This window comes from Rattus rattus, chromosome 3 (genome assembly GCF_011064425.1).
Source record: "Rattus rattus isolate New Zealand chromosome 3, Rrattus_CSIRO_v1, whole genome shotgun sequence".
Taxonomy (NCBI): domain Eukaryota; kingdom Metazoa; phylum Chordata; class Mammalia; order Rodentia; family Muridae; genus Rattus; species Rattus rattus.
In genome coordinates, this window is record NC_046156.1 from 152,463,589 (window position 1) to 152,486,180 (window position 22,592).

General features: G+C 40.0%; 1 protein-coding gene across 1 annotated transcript in view; it reads right to left on the reverse strand.

The window, feature by feature from the left end:
• The window catches only part of Dnah5 (dynein axonemal heavy chain 5), a 301,350-nt gene that overhangs the window by 173,931 nt on the left and 104,827 nt on the right, over positions 1-22,592 (reverse strand). Inside the window, exons 13-21 of the mRNA XM_032898676.1 lie at positions 20,627-20,712; positions 19,799-20,120; positions 17,921-18,127; positions 11,719-11,890; positions 7,706-7,851; positions 2,658-2,820; positions 1,930-2,163; positions 330-520; positions 152-239 (exon numbers count right to left, since the gene is read on the reverse strand). Coding sequence (XP_032754567.1) covers positions 152-239; positions 330-520; positions 1,930-2,163; positions 2,658-2,820; positions 7,706-7,851; positions 11,719-11,890; positions 17,921-18,127; positions 19,799-20,120; positions 20,627-20,712 — 1,609 coding nt within the window. The remainder of the gene's footprint in view (positions 1-151; positions 240-329; positions 521-1,929; positions 2,164-2,657; positions 2,821-7,705; positions 7,852-11,718; positions 11,891-17,920; positions 18,128-19,798; positions 20,121-20,626; positions 20,713-22,592) is intronic.

The window sequence follows — 22,592 nt, forward strand, 5'->3', positions numbered from 1 at the left end:
CATGAGAGAGAGAGAGAGAGAGAGAGAGAGAGAGAGAGAGAGAGAGAGAGAGAGAGAGAGAGAGAAACAGGAAAGGATGGAGGGACGGAGGGAGAAAGCGAGGGAGGGAAGGAGAGGCTTTCCATCTTTAAAACCTCTAAAGCATACTTACCTTGGAGTTCACTTTCCTCTACCTCAGTGTCAGAATCACTGTCTTCATTGCTCTGCACAGCAGCCATCTTTCTTTCATGCATCTTTCTCTAGAATGGAAAAAAAGGATGCTTTTCAACTTGGCCCCATCTTTAAAAACAGCAACTTCCAAATGAATCAGTAGTTCACACTCTACCAACCTTTGACAACAGCTCGCTGCTCCACTGTCTAACCCCCTTGGGGACACTGATGATACATTCCACAGCTTTGTTCAGTGTCTGCTGTATGTCTTCCAGGGCAGGAGTCATAGAAATGTTGGGAATGGCCAGGGTGACACTTGCCCGGAAAATGGGAAGATGGTTCTGCTTCACCTTAGATGCACCTTTACTGTCTGAGTTAATACACTGTGTTTAGTTGAAAATGGAATACACTTAATACTCTCCCAAAAAACTAAGGCATATATAATACTCATGTAATTGGACAAACATTGGACAAGTCGATGAGTGCATGGATATCTGAAGATCTGGCTTTGCTCAACACTAACAGTGATTCAGTGGATCCCAGGTCATTCTGCTGACAGTAGCTTGCTGGTACCTCCCCATAAGGAGACTTTCGACTAAGAATGAGGATTAAGTATAAAGTCTTACCCAACATTTCTAGTCATCCCAACGATGAGGTAAGTGCCAAGTAAGCAAGCAAGAAACAAAGAACAAACACTACAATAAACAAAAGTTCAAACAGGCAACTTTGGGAGTTTTGAATCAAATACCTTCCACAATGAATATCTTCCAAACTTTGGAGCCGTTTCCCATGCAGGAAACAAATGCAAATGTAACTCATTATCTATAATAAAGAGGCTTTGAAGGTGGGCTATGGCTATCGGCTTAGGTATTTAGACAGAGATGCATGTGTATGAGCACGGGAACCGCAGGTAATGTTTATATGGTTGAAAACACTCGCAATGCACAAGGCTATGCACTAACTGTGATCTAATGTATTAGCCTACGAGCCAACATTCGATGCATTCTTCCAACAGCCTTGTGTCTAAGGAAAAAACTGTCTTTCACTGTGAAGTTAATCAAAGTCACCATGCCCCAGAACCTTCTTTCACAGGCCTTTCTTTTCTTCATCCACTTTAAATGCAATAGTATGCTCCCCTTTCATTACAAATCTTCCAAGTAAGATTTTATTATCCTATTTCATCTCAATTAATTACTATCTCCTTCTCTACTCTTCTTAATTTAGATTTTAACTTCAGACTACCCCCACTCTTTGTGGGGTTTGAAGCACACGTAGAAAAGCCAAAACCTTTTTCTGAACACTGCTAGAAAAAAAATGAGGGTATTCAGAATGAAAAGCTGAAGTATTGTGGAAATACTAAAATAAATTCTAATTTTAAATGGATGACCTCAATTGCTTATCATTAATAAGATTGGTTAATAATAAGATTGGTTAAGAATTTGCCACTGATAATTCCCTCAAGGTTTTCCTCTCTTGGATTAAATAACTTTCTTCATATTTTTGTCTTATTGCAGGAAAATTTTAAATTATGTTGATTTTTGTGTCATTGGGATTTCAGTAATCTTGGCAAACTAATCTTTCTGGGTCCTGGGTTTCTCAGTTTTAACCAAAGTGATAAGAAAATCCACATCATAGAATCTGAAGAGCAGAGTGTTTTAAATTATTTAAATTTAATAGGGATGTACAACACACACACACACACACACACACACACACACACACACACACACACACACCTTCTACGTAATTAACCAACAGAACATTGTGCAAAGAGCATACCCCGGAAGTTAATCATGTGGGAGAAATGAATGCGCCTACGAATGGCCTCAAGTGTATTCCTGGTCACTTTCAAAAGAGCATCCGTGTTTTGGTGGTTAAAATAGGAGAGCAGCTCACGGGCTTCCTCTAACACCTCCATTTCTTTCTTCTTTCTTGCAATTGTGGTCAACGGCAGAGAACTAGTCCCAGCATTAAAAGAAGATGCCAAGGCCTCCGAACACCCCTCTCCTCCTCCTGAAAGATTGATCCATTACATCACAGGGAGAAAATTAAGATAAACTACATGCAAGCTCAATATCAGTTAAATGCCTTACATCTGAGAAACTGAGATCACAGAGGAATAGGAAGAAGAAACTCAAGCATAAAGTGGCCCAACAGAGATCGTCTCTGGGTGAGAAAATACCCAATAACAGATCCCGGAATGTAGGTTAAAAGTTACACACTGGGCCCCTATATTCTAGTGTGTTCCCTCACAACAATAGCTCTAAAAACCTTGGGAAATGACATCTTCCTCCTCTCTGTAGGAAAAGTTTTGTAGAGTTTAACACAAAATATTTAAGATAAGCAATCAAGCCATTTGTGCAGAATCATAACTTCAGATTCATAAATATCAGTATAAAATTGAGGTATTTTTATAGAAGTATAAAACTGATTCCTGTATAGAAAATTAAATTTTAGTTTTCAGCAAATATCCTGGAGGGAAAAAAAAAGCATCTCTCCTCTCTGACCTGAAGTGTCCCCGTTGGGACTGGCATTCTCGTGGCAGACTTTTTCAGATGCTTCTTCAGGTAGGACATCCACATCCAGTAACATGTTTATTAGCTCATTGACTGCTTCCTCCACTAGGGAGCTTTTAAAATGGAGTTTCTGAGCGCCATTCACACAAAGATCCTAACAGCAACAAGAACAAAAGACGACAGTCACATGTCTTTATCTAGCTCTTGAAAGTTCATCAGGAAGATCAGAACGCACAGATTTAGCCTTCAATTGATACCTTAGCTTAAGCGATGACTTGACTGTGGCAGTTAATCTCAGTTGTCAGTTTGGGAATTAGAATTATATGAGTTAGAGAAATCTGTCTAGAGTGGGTAGTTCCACTCCCTGGGCTTGAACCCTAAACTATATAAAAGTGAAGAATGCGAGCTGAACATAAGCATCCTTTTCACTTCTCCACTGGAAAAGCAACATAGACAACTGTCTCAAACGCCTGATACTCTGACTCCCCTGCCGGGAAACACTGTAACCCAGAACTGTAACCCACAATGAGCCCCTTGCCCTTAAGTTGCTTCTGTAATGATATTTTACCTACAGCAACCAAGAAAGTAACTCAAACAGCAATATTCACCCCAGCCAGGCATCCCAAAAGGAAAGCAGGAAAGACAAGAAAACCAACTGGATCCAAGTGAACAGAGCAAAGCTGCAGGGTACTGCTGTTTGGTTTTGGGTTTGGTTTTTTGGTGCTTTTTCCCCAGCATAGAAGATGCAACTTCCAAAACCATCAGCAACTTTCCCATCCCATGGAATTCCATTCACATGATATGAATCTGCCCTTCACATGATGTGAATTTGCCCTTCCTATGATGTGAATTTGCCCTTCCTATGATGTGAATCTACCCTTCCTATCATTTCAGATCTACTCTCACTTCAGCTAGGTTGTACCTTTCTCAGGAATGAAGCAAGACAAATGTAACGCAATATGAAGCCTTGTGGTAGATTCTGTGACTGACAGATAAAGATAGGTAAACCACACAGAAGTGTCTTTTTTACGCCTACTGAGGGAAAGCTCAGTGAATGGAGACTTTGTCAGTCACAGTTTCCAAGTCCATTTCAATTTTCATTGATTTATACATTGAGACGTTAACATGTTCATGGACTGTCCACATCCAATAGTTCACGGTTCTGATACCTCCTCACTCATCACTCTTGATTTCTACCCACCCCTCTTCTGCAGGAGATGTGACATCTTGATGCTATTAATGTGTGGAACAAACTTTTAAACTTGGTTATTCTAGTATTTCCTGGACCAAACTTTTAAACTTAGTTTGATATATATCTTCACTTAACTTCACGTAACTACAAATCTTTACCCAGTCTTGTTTTGTGTTTGAAGCCAGAAAACAAGGAGTTGTACTGTGAGATGCTGGCCTATATCTATACATGATATGATTATTACACACAAAAACTCACAACTGTAGATACCTACATAAGACCAAGCCAGTTATAACGTTCAGCAAGGAGAAAGAGCAGCTCCTCGGGCTCCATCCCTAGCTGAGGAGAATTGATAGTTGATGGGGGAAGGAGAGTTGGTTTTCCTTGAGGAATGGCCACTGGCAGGTTGCCTGTGTCCTAGTGGATTATCCCACAGACATGTACCTATGGGAGAGGTTTACTGGACTCAGTGTGTTTTTAAAATGACTTGAAGAGGGATCAGGGGAGTTTGGGGAATGAAGCTGGTATAGATATGATTAAGATGTATTATACACATGTATGACATTTTCTAAGAATAGATTAAAAATAGTTCATGTGGCTCTGTGTACTCCATGTAATGATATATGCCAGTGCTAGGAACAGTGTCGAGTACTAAGGAAATCTTTAAGAAGTACTAGCCAATGACATTCAACCAGGGAGACTATTTCCCAAACTTGTTTGTCTGATTCTAAACCAATTGTTGTCTAAGAGATTATTAGTATTTTTAAAATTATTTTCCAGTCATTTGACCATGTCATCTCCCATTCTCAAGGCCAGCTCTCCCATGAAGAAATCCTCAGTTGACTTCCTCACAGATATTTATATCTGCTCAGCAGCAGGAGCGTGTATTTGAAATCCTAGAGTTCCCTTCTACCACGTGTTTTGGAAAGCAACTCTCAATGATTAATACTATTACTCCAAGATTATTCAAGGCCCTCAACTCTTTCTAAGAGAAGACATAATTATAAAAGTGCAAACAACATACAAATTTAAAGAATGAATGAGGACCATGTCATGATGGCGTCATCTAAATGTTCCTACATCAAACAAAACCAAAGATGCTCCCTACAGCACCTGCCAATCTCCGTGACTCACCTCCACATTGACAACAGGCATAAAAAGTGTCCAAAGGCTCTGGCTTTGAGTCCCCAACATCCCCTTCTTTACTAAGCAGCTCTCACGAAAGAGAAAAACCCAAGAGGCTCCACTCAACACAAAGAGTTATAGCAGCTAAGCACTGAAGAGAGCAGAAATGGTCTTTCCCAGGAAGAGCACACCAGCTGGTTACTCAAAACCAAATGGTCAACCCTAAAACATATATATAAGTAGCATTATACACACTGAGCAGGCTATATTTATGTAGTTAGAAATATATATAGAGAGAGAGAAATATATACATATATATGTGTGTAACAACTAATGAAAAGGGAGCCAGGAACTTTAAAGAGAGCAAGAAGGAAATTCTGGAAGTATTTGAAGTGAGAAAAGGAATGGGGAAATTATGTAATTATATTTTATCCTCAAAAATAAAAGAATTAAAATTTTTAAACAATATATGCATAAATGAAAACAGTTTAAAAATACAAAACAAACAGTTCGTAGAAATAAGTTAACCGAAAGCATTTACTTATACTGGTAAACAAAATATATAGATTAATTTAGATATATGATTTTGCTATTCAAACTCAAATTAATAAATTGTAGGAGAACAGTATTTGTCAGAGGGTAGTGAAATTGGTATTACTGTATTATGGTATTAGACATTGGGATCATTCTTTGAGAAAACAATTTGTCTATAACCATAAAGAGCTGTGAAATGAAACTAAACAATATGACACAATAATCCCATTTGGAAGCAATGGTCCTGAAGACCAAAAAAAATTATACATATATATTTATTGTAGCTCTTGGCAAAAATGTCGATTTTGGAAGCCATTTAATGTCCGATAGTAAGAAGCAATATATATCATCTCAATAAAATATTATGAAGGTATCATTTACGTGCTGCCTGTGAAAGCCATAGAGTGACATGAAAAATATATATATAGCAAAGAAATACTAGCTAAGAGGCAAAGCATAAAAGCTGTATGCAAGCCTGCAGTGAGTACAGCGAGACCTGTGGAAAACATAAAACCATAAAAACAATGGTGATATGATTGGTGTAAATGCTAATATCTCTGTTTTTAATATCCAAAACTCGATGTAAACCACAGAACTTATGATGAGGAGGGAACATAAAAATCAGCTGGAAAAATATTAAAAATCATTGTGAGAAGGGCAAACAGAATTCTAAAATGTGGGCAACCCTAATGTAGACTGAAGTTTACCAAATTTGCAAATAGGTTTTAACACCAAACGCCTGGTTCTCTTAAAGAGTTGCCGGTGAGCATGAAACCCTCCTCTTCCAAGGAGATCAGATTCAGGTGGGTCCTCACGGCTAACTGGCTGAGAAACATGGGTTCTGTAGCTAGAATACATCTGTAAAGAACATGGTCTATACCAAAAATACTGAGATTCCAGGACTCTGAGCCTTTTCATGTAAAGCAAAGTATGTCATGGTGACTGAAGTCATTAAAAACTCACAGCACTGGGGACGGAGGGAGTGGCTCCATAGGTTAGAAAGCTTGTTCATCTTCCAGAGTCCAGAGTTCAGGCCAAGAGAGGACATAAGAGTTCAGCTCCAGAAACCCGATGCCCTCTTCTGGCCTTTGTGTGTAACACACACACACACACACACACACACACACACACACACACACACACACACACACATGCACGCACGCACAAACACACACAGATGATATAAAATAAAATTTAAATTTTACAAAAAGAACCTCAAATGCCAAGCAGTCAAGCACTGAACTTCCCTGGGCAAAATGTTTGCCCATGAATTAGTTTCATTGTTTCATTGTTGACAGCTGAGTGAAAAGACTTCTCCATGAATCCTCACTAGAAAGAGAAAGGTTGTGCCAGGCTTCCCCCAGACTCTACCTGCCTGCTGCATTATCTAGCTGTGGCTTTCATGCTGCCTTGATGATAAGTCCCATCTCTAGGGTAGCCACAAGCTGACAGGAATGTCATGGGTCATGGTCAGTAAGCACTACTGACCAACAATATGAAAGCCATCCTTGAAGAGTTCCTATCACCAGAACACCCACAGGAAATGTTGTAAACGAGGCTAATGTGTCATTCCCGAAAGGTATAGCCCCTCTCTGACAGTAGCTTGATCCTAATGTAGAAAGAAAAGCACCCTGTTTGCAAGAATGTTTGGGAAATAATGGAGACCTGGGGGAGGGGGAGCATTTTCATATATTGTTACCTGATAAACCTGTAAACACAGTCTCTGCCCTGAGTAGTTTCCACAAGAGCCTCTGAGAGTTTCCAGCTTTCCCAGGAGGGAGTACAGGATTCTATGCTACAATATACGAGTGTTGAAACAGCTCCTAGGGGTGCTTGATAAGACAGCTTGCCCACAGCTACTTCATAATTAACCCTTGCTTACTGACACGCTTCTAAAAAAGAAACCAAATACCTCTGCTCTTCATTTTAAAAAAAATGTGGAAAATTTAGAAACATGTGCCACACAGCAATGCTCCCTCCAGCAGATGTGAAAGGAAGCAAATTATTAGTGGCTGCTTAGATAACATTTTCTTTTTCTTCATGTTGCTAAATGGGTCTATATTTGAGTTACTTCTATCACAGAGCAGAAGAGAATTTCTTCTAATTCCTAATTTATGCTTTAAATATTCATTCTGTATTTAAAAACCTTAATTCAAGAAAGTATTTTTTTAATCAGTCTTCTAATGACCTTTGTCATTTGGAGGAATTCTTCACAAGTCAGGGGGTCATCCTGAGGGAGCTGACAAAGGGCCACACTGCTCATTTCCTCCAAGATGGCATGGATGCGGAACTCAATCAAGTCATTGATCCGGTCAAGCAGCAGCTCCAAGTCCTCTTTGGGAAAAACAAAATGATGACAGATTAGGTGAAGCATTTCCTTAAACACGGACACATGATTGGATGATAGCAGGAACACTGGGGCTAGAGATGCTTGGGTTATACATGTGTGTCTTAGTTACTTTTCTATTACTGTAAAAAGACACCATGGCCATGGCAATTTACAGAAGAAAGTATTTAATGGGTGCTTACTTGCAGTTTCAGAAAGTCAATTGCTAATTATCATGGGGAACATGGAAAAAGGTAGTCAGGAATGGTGCTAGAACAGTAACTAAGAGTTTACAAGTTGAGACACAACCTTTAGTCAGAGTGAGGCAGAGAAATCATGCTAGGAATGACATGGGTTTTTGAAACCTCAAACCCACGCTTCAGTGAGACACCTCCAAAAAAGGCCATGTTTCCTAATCCTTCCCAAACAGTTCCACCAACTTGGGACAAAGCTTTCAAATGTACAAGCCTATGAGGGTCATTCTTATTAAAAGCACCACAGTGTCCTTGGTACTTTTGGCTTTTACACATGTGGTTGTTGTAGACTGTTCCTCTTTTAACAGTTCCTGGCTCTGACTCATCTTCCTATAAGGGCAACCGTGACTGTGTGTAGAGAATATCTGGTCCTAGATTTCCTACGGCCTGATCATTCTTCCATCTTGTGCGAATCATACTTGCCACTCTTATGTCTGCTCCCTAGATAATTCATGTTTCCATCATCACATCTTAAACATTATGTCAATGCCCATTCCAAAGTGTGCCTTCCACAACTGTGGAATGAAATTCTGCTACTTTTGACTCTTCCTTAAATCAATACCTTCACTACCTAAAGAAATACCTCAATTTCAATACTTTTCAAGATAGTTCATTCAGGCAACTTTTCAATACACCAGATGATTCTTCTGGACAATGCTATTTGGTGCAAAATAAACCAACACTTCTGCTTAAGTGAGTGCACACAACAGAAATCTTTTGTTTCCTCCTGGTTCTTCACAACATCTTCAAAGACATTTGCAAAAAGTTAAAACAAAACAAAACAAAAAAAAAGGCATTTCCCAAAGAGATCCCTAATCCTTTGGGAATATTACCTTACAGGACAAAGGAGACTTTACAGATGTATTAAGGACCTTGAGATTCAGAGACTTTTCTGGATCTAGGCAGAGTTGTCATAAAGCTCTTAAGAGGAAGTTGGGAAAGGTTAAAGTGAGATAGAGAAGAACATGACCATGGATGGAGAGGGGCTGAGAGAAAACGGGTTGACCATGAGACGCAACTAACTCTGAACATGCATGGTCATTCTCCTACAGATGGAGGAAGCCTATAAAACCTGGAAAGTGCTAAGGAAAGATTGCTCTGCAGTTTCTGGGAAGAAACTTCTCTGAAGATGTTTTGATTTTAGCTGTGTGAGACTCTTTGGACTTCTGACCCCTGTAATTGTGAAGAATCCGACTGACTGTTCCTGACTTAACACTGTTGTTTAGTCCCCTCAAAGTGGCTCCTCTAAGCAGCACATTGAGACCATCACAGAGAGCCACAAATGGTCAAAGTACAGAGAACTATTGACCATGAGGTGCCCAACTACAATGGCTATATCTAAATGATGCTCAATTTTGTTCTTCATTATCTTCCTTGTTTAAGTTATAAAAAGAAAACACAATTTAAAAAGGAGAATTAGGATTTCCTTAGACCCTATCTACTTCTCTCTAGCTAGCGTCTAATAAAATACCCAAATTGCTAATGCTCTAATCCTAATTCCTCTCTAGGGAAAATACTGCTAAAGACTACCTTAGCAGCCTGTTCTAATTTGATTGTGATAACTCTCACTATGAAGGTTTTATATACCTTATAAATGCCTCCTTAGAGATTTTAGCTCATTTACTCTTGTTATATTTCCCACCGAAAGAAATTTTGGAAAGAATATTGGCTTAGAGGCAAGGAAACTCATTTTTATTGCTTCTATCTGTTCAACACTAGATGCCATTTAGCATCCCCGGATTGTTCCTCTCTAACCTTTAAATTGAGGATCCTTCTTAAAACCATTGCACAGCTCTCTCCATCCTCCTAACACTACAGTTATCTAATTGTGCACCTTTCCGTATCCCATTGCAAACTGAAGTGAGCCTAAAACACGCTTCATTAATATGCAAAAACAACTGTGCTAAAATTTATCTTTGAAACTAGTTCCCACTCAGGAAAGCAAAAGTATGCAACTGTCTCAGGTAGGTTTTCTACTGCTGTGACAAAACACCATGACCAAAGGCAACTTAGGAGGACAGGGTTATCTCATCTAAGAGCTTATAGTTCACTACCCAGGGAATTTAAGACAGGAAGCTGGATGAAGGAACCGAAGCAGAAGTCATGGGTGAGTACCTGCTTACTAGCTTGTTCCTCAAATATTCTTGAGTAGAATGTGCTTGCCAAATTAGTATATAGTAAGTAGTATATACTTATTTAGAAGGTGCAGTAGGAATACACTGAGGAGACAAGCTTCTAGGAATTAAAGTTATCAATTAGTCAAGTCCTATTTCGGGTGAGACAAAGTGAGACTGAGACATACAAAGAGAGACTGAGAGCAGTATCATAGGAGTTACCTAAAAGGGGATCCCAGGAAAGCACGACCCAGACAGGAAGTAATGACAAAATGGGTGAGAAAAAAAGTTCAGTGGATTGAAGAAATGGAAATTATGCAATTATGATTCTGCAAATATTGGAGCACTTACAACACCAGACGAACAGAAAAGAAGCAGAAGAAATAGGCTGAGATTTAAGCCCTTTGCAGTCAGTTTGGGAGAAAGATGGAGTTCAACTTGCACCATTAGGAGACATTCAGAACTTCTGGTCCCAGCTAGCAGCACAACAGAGGCCCTAGGAGGAGTGGACATGAGATAATGTAATCAGAGCTGACTTCTTATCCCGGGCCATAAAAAGTAGACAAAGTTGGGCCACGACAAAGAGATGACAGATGACACTAGTTTGGAAAAAAAGAGTAAAACTTCTCTTTTTAAAAAATTCTACCATTATGTCCCAATCTGCATGTCCCTCTTCACAAAGGGGATCTGAAGCTAGTAAGTTCTAGAAGGCACCTATGAATTCTGGGAAGTATCTCATAGAAGAGCTCTCGCTATTGGACAGTGAGAGACTGTGAAAAGCCTTATGTAAAACAAACATATCCAACTGTTTAACATCCCAGAGGACTTTTTTGTGGCATTTTTGAGCCCAGTTTTTCTGTTTGTTTTGCTTTGTTTCTTGTTGTCGATTGTTTGGGGCCTCCCTGGCTTATTCTGGGAAACTGCATTCAACACAGTGTGCTTAAGTACTACTCCCTAGTTACAGAAAACTAACACTTGCTTAAACATTTCTCATTCAAAATGTCCTGTCCTTCAGCACACTGCTGCACCCAATCCCCAAAACTGCTGAGAAGTCTGCAGGGATGGTCGAGCATTTGTCTACTGGATGCACTGGGAGCTCGGAGTTTGATCTAAGAGATAAGGATAATGAGGAAGAATAGGAAGAGCAGGAGGTGAGAGGAGAGAGGGTAAAAGAAAGGGAGAAAGATTGAAAAGAAAACAATTTGAATGAACTAATCAATTAGTACAGAGGTTAAATGGCCTTAAAAATCATTTGGATACCAACAATAGCAATAAGAATCAACAAAATTACATGGATAGCCTCTGGGAATAAAGTTAAATAGTGAATATTTATAGTTTCTAAGAAACCATTGAACTCCTTATACTTATCTGTTGTTCACTGCATATATTTTGAGCCCTATTTCTCATCTTATTATTTATAATAGCATCTTTAATGACAAATTATCCAGTAGGCAACAAGAACCCAGCTCTTAAAACAGAGAAACAAAAAGCATGTAGACACACTCACTGATCTTTTCAAAAGCATTTTCTAAATAGGTTCCAATATTCAGGGACGTCCATGTCAGGACAGCCAGGCCAGGCTGGAGGGCTTCATCCACTCTCGCCAAGTGTGGAAGCATCAACTGCTCAATGGCAGGAGGCATTTTCGACTTCACTCTCTGGTATTCAGACAGCATCATCTGCAACGGAATGTGACTAAATGGCCAGTTTCCATGTCACCCTTAATATATACTAGTATTTTTTATCTACGAGAGATAACTTTTGGTTTTGGTCAAACTAGTGTGATATCAACATCCTGGCAGGAAGAATGTCACAAAGAAAGCATATGACTGGTAAGTACTTTCTCTACACCCACCAAATCTTAACCCAGTAAGTTAGAATTGAGAATCAAAAATAAATTGAGGATCATTTCTTGGCATCTACCCAACCCAAAACAGAAAAAAGTCAAGTAGCTTTTTAAAACTATGTAAAATTACAGGAATAGTATGTCTGCATTTGCCCCAGTGGACTAGCTCATTCCATTTTTATGGGGACAAGGTATATCCTACTCTTTGAGCATCTTCTGTAGACCATACTCACCATCACAATTATCTGTATCATGAAAGCCATTGCTAGAGAGAACTGTCGACTAAATCTTGATACAAGACCCATAGGGCAGAGGGTTAAGCAAGAGTCAGTGTTGACTTCAAATGGTTCTAAATATCACTTCTTGGCTAAAACAGTGGGCATACTGAAGACAGGGCAGGCTAAGCCACAACGGTCACTTAAGTGGGAAAAATTCATTATTTACTTACAGTATTTTCAACCTCACCATAACTCAAGAGCAACTCCATAAACAATACAAAGACAAGATTTTAATGTTTTTGGTTTTTTCTAACTTCCTTGCAACGTTGGCTACAATGCAGAACAGGATCGATCAGCATCTATTCAACTAACCCATTAGTTGTTGTCAGAAAAAGAATTTGTGATCTGAAATGGGAGGGGTCTGAATTCTCCATGGAAAGTCAAGGTTAGTTCCTATTCTGTCCACATTCTGTCCTTTTCAAACACACCGAATGAATAGTCCATACTCCTCACAGAACACATCAATGTGTTTCTTAAAGACAAACCCTTTTAAACTCATACTTGAAAAGAAACTACTGGTATTACCATGATATTAGATCATTGTCGGCCAAAAATGTTTTTATTGGTGGATATGTTTGCCAAATTCTATATACAACAATGTCACATTAATATTCCTAATTTTCTAGAACCTGTCAGAAGGGTATAGGAAGTCCTGGAGGACTTTGAGAAGGCTGTTAAACGTGATATCTCCCAAATGAGTTGAAACTTTCTGTAATGCTTTTCTAAGGTTTTCATAAGACACTTTCATTTTCCTCAAGAGCTACTTGAAAAACAAAGAGATCCTGCATTTGATAATTCTATTCGCAGCTGCTTCCGGATTTCCTAAGGCGTTCAGCCACTGCTCACTGCTCTTTTCCTTTTCCGTGTCCATTGCTTATTCTTTTTTTTAAATCTTTATTAACTTGGGTATTTCTTATTTACATTTCGATTGTTATTCCCTTTCCCAGTTTCCAGGCCAACATCCCCCTAGTCCCTCCCCCTTCCCTTCTCTATGGGTGTTCCCCTTCCCATCCTCCCCCCATTACCACCCTCCCCCCAACAATCACATTCACTGGGGGTTCAGTCTTCGCAGGACCAAGGGCTTCCCCTTCCACTGATGCTCTTACTAGGCTATTCATTGCTACCTATGTGGTTGGCGCCCAGGGTCAGTCCATGTATAGTCTTTGGGTAGGGGCTTAGTCCCTGGAAGCTCTGGTTGCTTGGCATTGTTGTTCATATGGGGTCTCGAGCTCCTTCAAGCTCTTCCAGTCCTTTCTCTGATTCCTTCAACGGGGGTCCCATTCTCAGTTCAGTGGTTTGCTGCTGGTCTCTCAGGAGAGATCTACATCCAGTTCCTGTCAGCCTGCACTTCTTTGCTTCATCCATCTTACCTAGTTTGGTGGCTGTATATGTATGGGCCACATGTGAGGCAAGCTCTGAATGGGTGTTCCTTCTGCCTCTGTTCCAAACTTTGCCTACTTATTCCCTGCCAAGGGTATTCTTGTTCCCCTTTTAAAGAAGGAGTGAAGCATTCACATTTTGGTCATCCCTCTTGAGTTTCATGTGTTCTGTGCATCTAGGGTAATTCAAGCATTTGGGCTAATAGCCACTTATCAATGAGTACATACCATGTGTGTTTTTCTGTGATTGGGTTACCTCACTCAGGATGATCTTTTCCAGTTCCATCCATTTGCCTATGAATTTCATAAAGTCATTGTTTTTGATAGCTGAGTAAAATTCATTGTGTAGATGTACCACATTTTCTGTATCCATTCCTCTGTTGAAGGGCATCTGGGTTCTTTCCAGCTTCTGGCTATTATAAATAAGGCTGCTATGAACATAGTGGAGCACGTGTCTTTGTTATATGTTGGGGCATCTTTTGGGTATATGCCCAGGAGAGGTATAGCTGGATCCTCAGACAGTTCAATGTCCAATTTTCTGAGGAACCTCCAGACTGATTTCCAGAATGGTTGTACCAGTCTGCAATCCCACCAACAATGGAGTGTTCCTCTTTCTCCACATCCTCGCCAGCATTTGCTGTCACCTGGTGTGAGGTGTGAGGTGAAATCTCAGGGTTGTTTTGATTTGCATTTCCCTTATGACTAAAGATGTTGAACATTTCTTTAGGTGTTTCTCAGCCATTCAGCATTCCTCAGCTGTGAATTCTTTGTTTAGCTCTGAACCCCATTTTTTAATAGGGTTATTTGTCTCCCTGTGGTCTAACTTCTTGAGTACTTTGTATATTTTGGATATAAGCCCTCTATCAGTTGTAGGATTGGTAAAGATCTTTTCCCAATCTGTTGGTTGCCGTTTTGTCCTAACCACAGTGTCCTTTGCCTTACAGAAGCTTTGCAGTTTTATGAGATCCCATTCGTCGATTCTTGATCTTAGAGCATAAGCCATTGGTGTTTTGTTCAGGAAATTTTTTCCAGTGCCAATGTGTTCGAGATGCTTCCCCACTTTTTCTTCTATTAGTTTGAGTGTATCTGGTTTGATGTGGAGGTCCTTGATCCACTTGGACTTAAGCTTTGTACAGGGTGATAAGCGTGGATCGATCTACATTCTTCTACATGTTGACCTCCAGCTGAACCAGCACCATTTGCTGAAAATGCTATCTTTTTTCCTTTGGATGGTTTTGGCTCCTTTGTCAAAAATCAGGTGCCCATAGGTGTGTGGGTTCATTTCTGGGTCTTCAATTCTGTTCCATTGGTCTATCTGTCTATCTCTGTACCAATACCATGCAGCTCTTATCACTATTGCTCTGTAATACCATATCTTATTCTATTGGGAAAATGATCCTTAAAATCTGCATCCAGCAGGCTTTCTATCTACTCTTCACCTTTAATCTTTTAAACCCAGGAAGTACCATTTGTCCCCTTTACAAATGAGAAACTGAGGCTTAGGAAGTAAAGTCACTTACCCAGATACATCATATCATATCATATCATATCATATCATATCATATCATATCATATCATATCAGTTTCACAATCTCTATTCCTCACTACAGCTCACACAAGCTCATCTCTTTTCAGTTTTGAATATATTCCAGGAAAAAAAAGATGAACGAGCAAACAGCCAGATACGTTTGCGTAGCTGTAGAAACTGTTGGCTTCCCAGCCTGGTAACCCTGAAGATAGGGAGAGCTTTACGTGTCCCCCAAGTTTCCCAATAAACCTGCTTTCTCAAGCTAGCCATGTTACACAAGGACTTCTAACTTTCCATCTCCAAGACATCATGAATGCCAACCAGACAGCAATTTGCTTGTTCAAACTTTGATTGGAACAGTAGCAGCTTTCACACATTCTTTGCCCCTCCTCTTCTCATGGAGCTGAGTCTATGTACCCTTCACCGAATCCCAGTGTGCATTCAGAGAACCAAGGGGGGAGGGTCAACAGAAAGATCTGTGAGACGTCTGAGCTCCACTGAGATCATGTGGCCTTTTGATTTAGTGTAGCATTAGCTCCTAGTGGTATAAGGTATTCTTCTAGCCTGGGGAGTCTACAGCAGATAATCTTGTAGTGACGCCTTAGTCTGAGTATATTATTCCCAGCTGAGTATATTATTCAACGCCTGTTCAAACCCTTTAACACAGAACTATGAGAAGTTTGCTAAAAGCTCCTATATTTTGAAGTTGTGTGTTACCTGCATCACATAACAGAGAAAGGCTTCATGGAGAAATTAGTAGCAGTAATTGCATAACTGTATAAATATGATTTCTTAATAAAGCATCATAAATTGACCTGTTGGGTTTTTTCTGGCCCAAAAGAACGTAAAGAGAATATAAACACTCTGACTAGTGTTTTATGGGTCCAAATTAAAGCCATGTCTGCCCATAGCTAATTTTAACTTTTTAACACAACGAGAGTAGTGAGAAGACAACAGAGACAATTCTAGGTTCTGGCCCTGATTCTGTCACTTAGCTATGAGACATTGATTCCCCTCCCATCTTACACGGCAGTATGAAAGACAACATTAAAGAATCGCCATGAAAAGGCTTTAAATGAACTGAGAGTGGAGGGAGATGTCTGTAATCCCAGCTCCTGGATTTCCAAGGTCCAGGCCAGTCTGGATTACAGGAGTGATGGGTGAGCTGAGGACACAGATGAGCAGAGCATTTGTTGACAATGCATACAGCTCCATATGCAATGTGCAGTACAGCAAAGTGAGCAAGGGAGGGGAGAAGGAGGAGTGGGAGAGGGAGAAAGGGAGAAAGGCTTAAAGCATAAAGCACCGTGCAAGTGCATGATCATAGCATCATCATACAATGAGAATCACTATGACTTGAGACGGCGTCTTGCATAGAGTAAACTAACCTCAAACTTGTCTCATAGTCACGGATGGCCTTGAACTTCTGATCCGCTTGCTCTACTTTCCAGGTGCTAGGATTAAGGCATACAGCACCACAGCTGCTTTTCTATGATGTTTTAGTAACAGTTTGTGTGTGGTCCGGTACCGAGGCTGGATCTTTGAGCTTTTCCTTTTGATCCACTGGGCAATGGATTTGTAGTAGTCAGTCCTTCCTTGTAATTCTTTCCCTACTCTTGGCTTCTGTGACACTTGGTTTAATCTAATCTCGAAGTTCACACCTATTTTTTGTGGCTTGTCATCTTCTACTAGACCCAGTAATATCGAAATGACTTTATGTCTAACCCAATGGCCCTCTATTCTTTTCTGTCTCTGTCCCTCCCTAAAAGTTCTCATCCAGGACAAGGTCATTAATAGTGGCTACAGTCTAAAAAGTTACCTCTAAAAAGCTTGCCTCCAACTTTGAATCCTCTACTGAGCTCCAGGCCTCTAGATCTAATTGCATGGGTACCATGGCCATGTAGATGTCCAAAAGCCATCTTGGACCTTGGATAGGAACTACATATTCTACTAGGCCCACAAAATAGGCTATTTCTAGCCTTTATCAAATGAGAATTAGATTCAAAACCACTGCATAATATTATGCAAGTTGTGTGCAGTAAAACTGACCATGAATTGTAGCCCTGCCTCAATAACCCTTGATTTCCCTCCTAACCTGTTTATGGACATAACCTTAATTGTCTAACCAGCTCTGTGGTCATTCTAGCTCAAGCTATTGTCTTCATTCTCCATGCTGGGTCATTGTTACACACAGTGACTTCCCACTGGCACTCTTGGCCCAGTTAAAGTCCATTTCTGTTTAGCCACCAAGAAACAAAGATGATATTTCTATAAGTGAGACCATGCCTTTTTATTCCAGCTCCCAAATCCCCCCGGTGACTTTCTAAAACACTCAGAATTAAAGCCCAAACTTTCAATCATAATAACTGAAATTCAGTTCTTAAGAACCCACATAAACAAGGCAACGCACCTGCAATTCCAGCCTCGGACAATGGAGACAGGCGATCCCCAAAGCAAGCTGACTAGTGATATTATATTGGTGAGTACTGGGTTGGACTCATAGACTCTGACTCAATGAGTAGGGTGGGGGAGTAATCGAAGATGACTGTTGACATCAACCTTAGGTCTCCACGTGCACATGCACACATCACATGGGCTCATGCACATAAAAACAAATGAAACAAAAGAAGAAATGTACTCTAGAACCATCTGGCAAGGAAGAAATAAAAATGCTATACCTTCATGTCACTGAAGTTCTTTTTGTACATGTCCCGCTTCTCGAAGAGGGCAGCTGCAAATGGTGACACAGGTAGACCCATCTGGGACATGCACTGTGTTTCTCTAAATAAGATTAATATCTGAGGATCAAAGTTCACAAACAACTGCCCTGTGCCTGGAGCCTTCACCAATAAAGAAGCCTCAAGACCCACATGAATTTCTTCAATCTGAGGGAAGAAGGAAACTATGATTACTATGAGTGTAACGTACACACAGTATCTGACTCAACCATTTCTGGGATTTAGTGATACTTATTCAGTATTCTCCCATAAACTTGACCTTGCTAAATCCCAGACAATGGAGTCATCTACTGTTCTCCTAAATTCCCTCACAGAAAACAGCCTTCAGATCCTTGGTGGTGTATTGCATTGTTAACTGAATGAATTCTTCATTTTTCAGACTCACACATGACATATAGGCAGACACTGCAGCAGCCTAGGTGATTTCGAGAGGTTACATTTAAAACGTCCTGACACAAAACACCCAGGAAATTTGGGACACTGTGAAAAGACCAAACCTAAGACTAATAGGAATATAAGAAAAAGAATATTCCCAGATCGATAACCCAAAAATATTTTCAACAAAAATTATAGAAGAAAATTTCCTTAACCTAAAGAAAGGGATTTGCCTACAAATAGGAAATCAATAAGCTTATAGCCTATAAACTACAAGAAGCTTACAGAACACCAAAGAGATTGGTCCAAAAGGCTATTTAGCACTTTATGCTTAATCAATTACATTTCCTAATAAAAGTTATACAAACCCAGCTTTTTATTTGCTTAGAAACTAAATGGACACAATTATACAACTATTCCGTGCTGCTGATCTACAAAGAAACACAAGATTGGTGGGCTACACACTTATTCACTATGAATACAACCAAATAAAGCATAAGGCTTCAACAGACATATTTGTATTTCCTAACACACTCAGAATCTTATTTCTCTCTCTTTCCCTCTCTCTCTCTCTCCCCCTCTGTGAGTGTGTATGTGTCTGTATGTTTGTGTGTCTGTGCATCTGTATGTTTGTATGTGTAGCTGTGCGTGTTTGCATGTCTGTGTAGATCTGAGTATTGTGTGTGTGTGTGTCTTTGTATGTGTGTGTATTGGTGAATGTGTATACGTGAGTATGTATGTCTAAATATCTGTGAGCATGTATGTATGTATCATGTGGGTGAGTGTGTCTCTGTGTGTATGTTTGTGTCTGTGTGTGTATTTGTGTGTGTGTTTGTGTGTATATCTGTGAGTGTGTCTGTGTGTGCATCTGTGTGTGTGTATTTGTGTGTCTTTCTGTATATCTGTGAGTGTGTCTGTGTGTGTCTTTGTCTATGTGTGTATCTGTGAGTGTGTCTGTGTGTGTCTTTGTCTATGTGTGTATCTGTGAGTGTGTCTGTGTGTCTTTGTATGTATGTGTATCTGTGAGTGTGTCTGTATGTGTGTCTGAGTGTGTGTATGTGTAAATGTCTGTGAGTGCATGTGTGTATGAATGTGGTGTGTGTTTGCTGGGGATAAAATCTAATGTCTCATGTATGCTAATCTAATGCTCTACCACTAAGGATCTTACTGAATTTTTAAAAAGTAAAGAAAAGAAACCCTAACAACAGAGTAGTGAAATGCTGTGTGACTTTCTCACTTCAGAGATTATACAATGTGCTTCTATTACCTAGCTAACTGTTTTATCAATACTAATGAATATTCTCTTCCATGGCTACATTATATACTTTGACTTATTAAATTCAACCAAACTGATTTATAAACTATCCCTGTCAAATGCAATAAGAGGATTTCTTCTGCCTGAACAGTAGAAATTACTTAAGGAGTAACTATTCAGGAATTCACCTGCTGAAGCCAGGCTCTATGGTAGAGGACCTCAAACTCCAAGAGGACCTTGGCTATCCTGTTATAACTGCGGATCACAGGTTTGGCCTCCGCAGTCCTCAGCACGAAGGGGTGCTGCTGGAAGAGTTGCATTGGCTGCTCCAGCCTGTGGAACAGCTGCCGGGCCCACAAGATCTTCCCAGCTATGGGAGGCTGATCGCGAGCCAAGGGAGGATCGTACTTCTGTTTCGTATACAGTTTAGAAATCATGTCGATGTCAGTCCCAAAATTCTGAAAAACTATTTGGTATTTCGCCTCAATACCAAGGTTAGGTATATTCAATCTGATTGAAACACACACAGAAAAAAAGCACAACGTTTTGAATTAATGAAAATATATAAATATATATCTTATTTAGTAATATTCATTTTAAAACAGTACAAGTGAAAGCAATGGAATATTTGTGCAGCATTTTAAAGAGCCAAATTAGTATCAATCCTTACAAGGCAAAACCACTAACCTGGGAAGAATTATGTCAAATTATTCAGACATTAGGCAGTATTAATACGAGCGGCTGCAGCCTACTTCAAAGCTAAGAGTATTCTCTACTGGCAGAGATGAAGCAAATCCCTAATCCTTTCAGGGATTAATCCTCTTCAGCCGCTGAAAATTTAAAACTTGTGACCTTGTGACTCAGACTGTCGAGAGAGACTTTTCTTCACATTATAATTCGAAGTTATAATAAGAGTTATAATTACAACAAAAGGTAGGCTATAAAAAGAAGCTAAACTGTGCTTGTATTATCCCAGTTTAGAAGACAGAACTTGGGAAGTTATTTCAAACAGTTACCTTTCAAATTTCTTCAGCGTGCTCAGAGCTTGCCTTGTGCTTTGAATCTTTTCAAATGTGGCATCCATGAACCTCTGCAGCTCGTTCTGAAAACAGAACAGAAGTCTATAACAAACAAGGAATTAGTGCTAAGATAATTTTTTTTTGAGACAGGGTCATCCTGTGAAACCCAGGCTGAACTTATATTCACAGCCCGCCTGCCTCCGCCCTCCCAAGGTTTGAGATTAAAAATGTGTGTCACAGTATCGAGAAACAATGAGGGTTTCCGCTTATCAACAGAAGAGAAAAGATCCACATTCTTCATGCCTCTTCTAAAGAGTGGGAAAATTATAACAGAAAATTATTAAGTTTAAAAGGAAAATAGGTGTCCAGAAAGAGGGACCTAGCTGTCCTGAGAACCTCGTAAGTCTTTCGCTAGTAATTGAATTTGTGTCTTAAAAGATTGCATTTAAAAATAAGCATAATATGTTTGTTACTCATCTACTATTCTATTTGGATTATGATTGAAATATAAATGGAATCAAAACCCAGAAAAAAACATTGCATTGCTTCCTATTTTAAAAAAGCACATTCACGCAGTGGATGGACTCAGCCACTGCTTCTCCGAGGCCACCTGGGTGGCTGGTTTCACAACACTGCCCCTCCTGTGGCCACACAGACCTAAGTCAGGACAGGACCACAGACTTCCACCCCTTACCAGCAGAGTTCTCACAACAGTCATTCCCTGTTCCCTGAAACCCCACATTCTTCCCTCATAAATCATTCCTCCGTTCCTTATCCCTGAGATACATCAGCCAGATGTGGGCATTTTTATCCCAGTTTTACAGAGACACAGGTTGAATTCAAGAGAGTGGATTTGTAGTCTGGAGGTTCCTCAGAAAATTGGACATTGAACTACCTGAGGACCCAGCTATACCTCTCTTGGGCATATACCCGAAAGATGCCCCAACATATAACAAAGACACATGCTCCACTATGCTCATAGCAGCCTTATTTATAATAGCCAGAAGCTGGAAAGAACCCAGATGCCCTTCAACAGAGGAATGGATACAGAAAATGTGGTACATCTACACAATGGAATTTTACTCAGCTATCAAAAACAATGACTTTATGAAATTCATAGGCAAATGGATGGAACTGGAAAATACCATCCTGAGTAAAGTAACCCAATCACAGAAAAACACACATGGTATGCACTCATTGATAAGTGGCTATTAGCCCAAATGCTTGAATTACCCTAGATGCAGAACACATAAAACTCAAGAAGGATGACCAAAATGTGAATGCTTCACTCCTTTTTTAAAAGGGAAACAAGAATACCCTTGGCAGGGAATAGGGAGGCAAAGTTTAGAACAGAGGCAGAAGGAACACCCACTCAGAGACTGCCCCACATGTGGCCCATACATATACAGCCACCCAATTAGATAAGATGGATGAAGCAAAGAAGTGCAGGCTGACAGGAACCGGATGTAGATCTCTCCTGAGAGACACAGCCAGAATACAGCAAATACATAGGCAAATGCCATCATTAAACCACTGAACTGAGAATGGGACCCCCGTTGAAGGAATCAGAGAAAGGACTGGAAGAGCTTGAAGGGGCTTGAGACCTTATATGAACAACAATGCCAACCAACCAGAGCTTCCAGGGACTAAGCCACTACCCAAAGACTATACATGGACTGACCCTGGGCTCCAACCTCATAGGTAGCAATGAATAGCCTAGTAAGAGCACCAGTGGAAGGGGAAGCCCTTGGTGCTGCCAAGACTGAACCCCCAGTGAACGTGATTGTTGGGGGGAGGGTGGTAATGGGGGGAGGATGGGGAGGGGAACACCCATAAAGAAAGGGAGGGGGAGGGGTTAGGGGGACAAGCCCGGAAGCTGGGAAGAACAACAATCAAAATGTAAATAAGAAATACTCAAGTTAATAAAGATAAAAAAAAAATTTAAAAAAAGAAATTTTTCTAT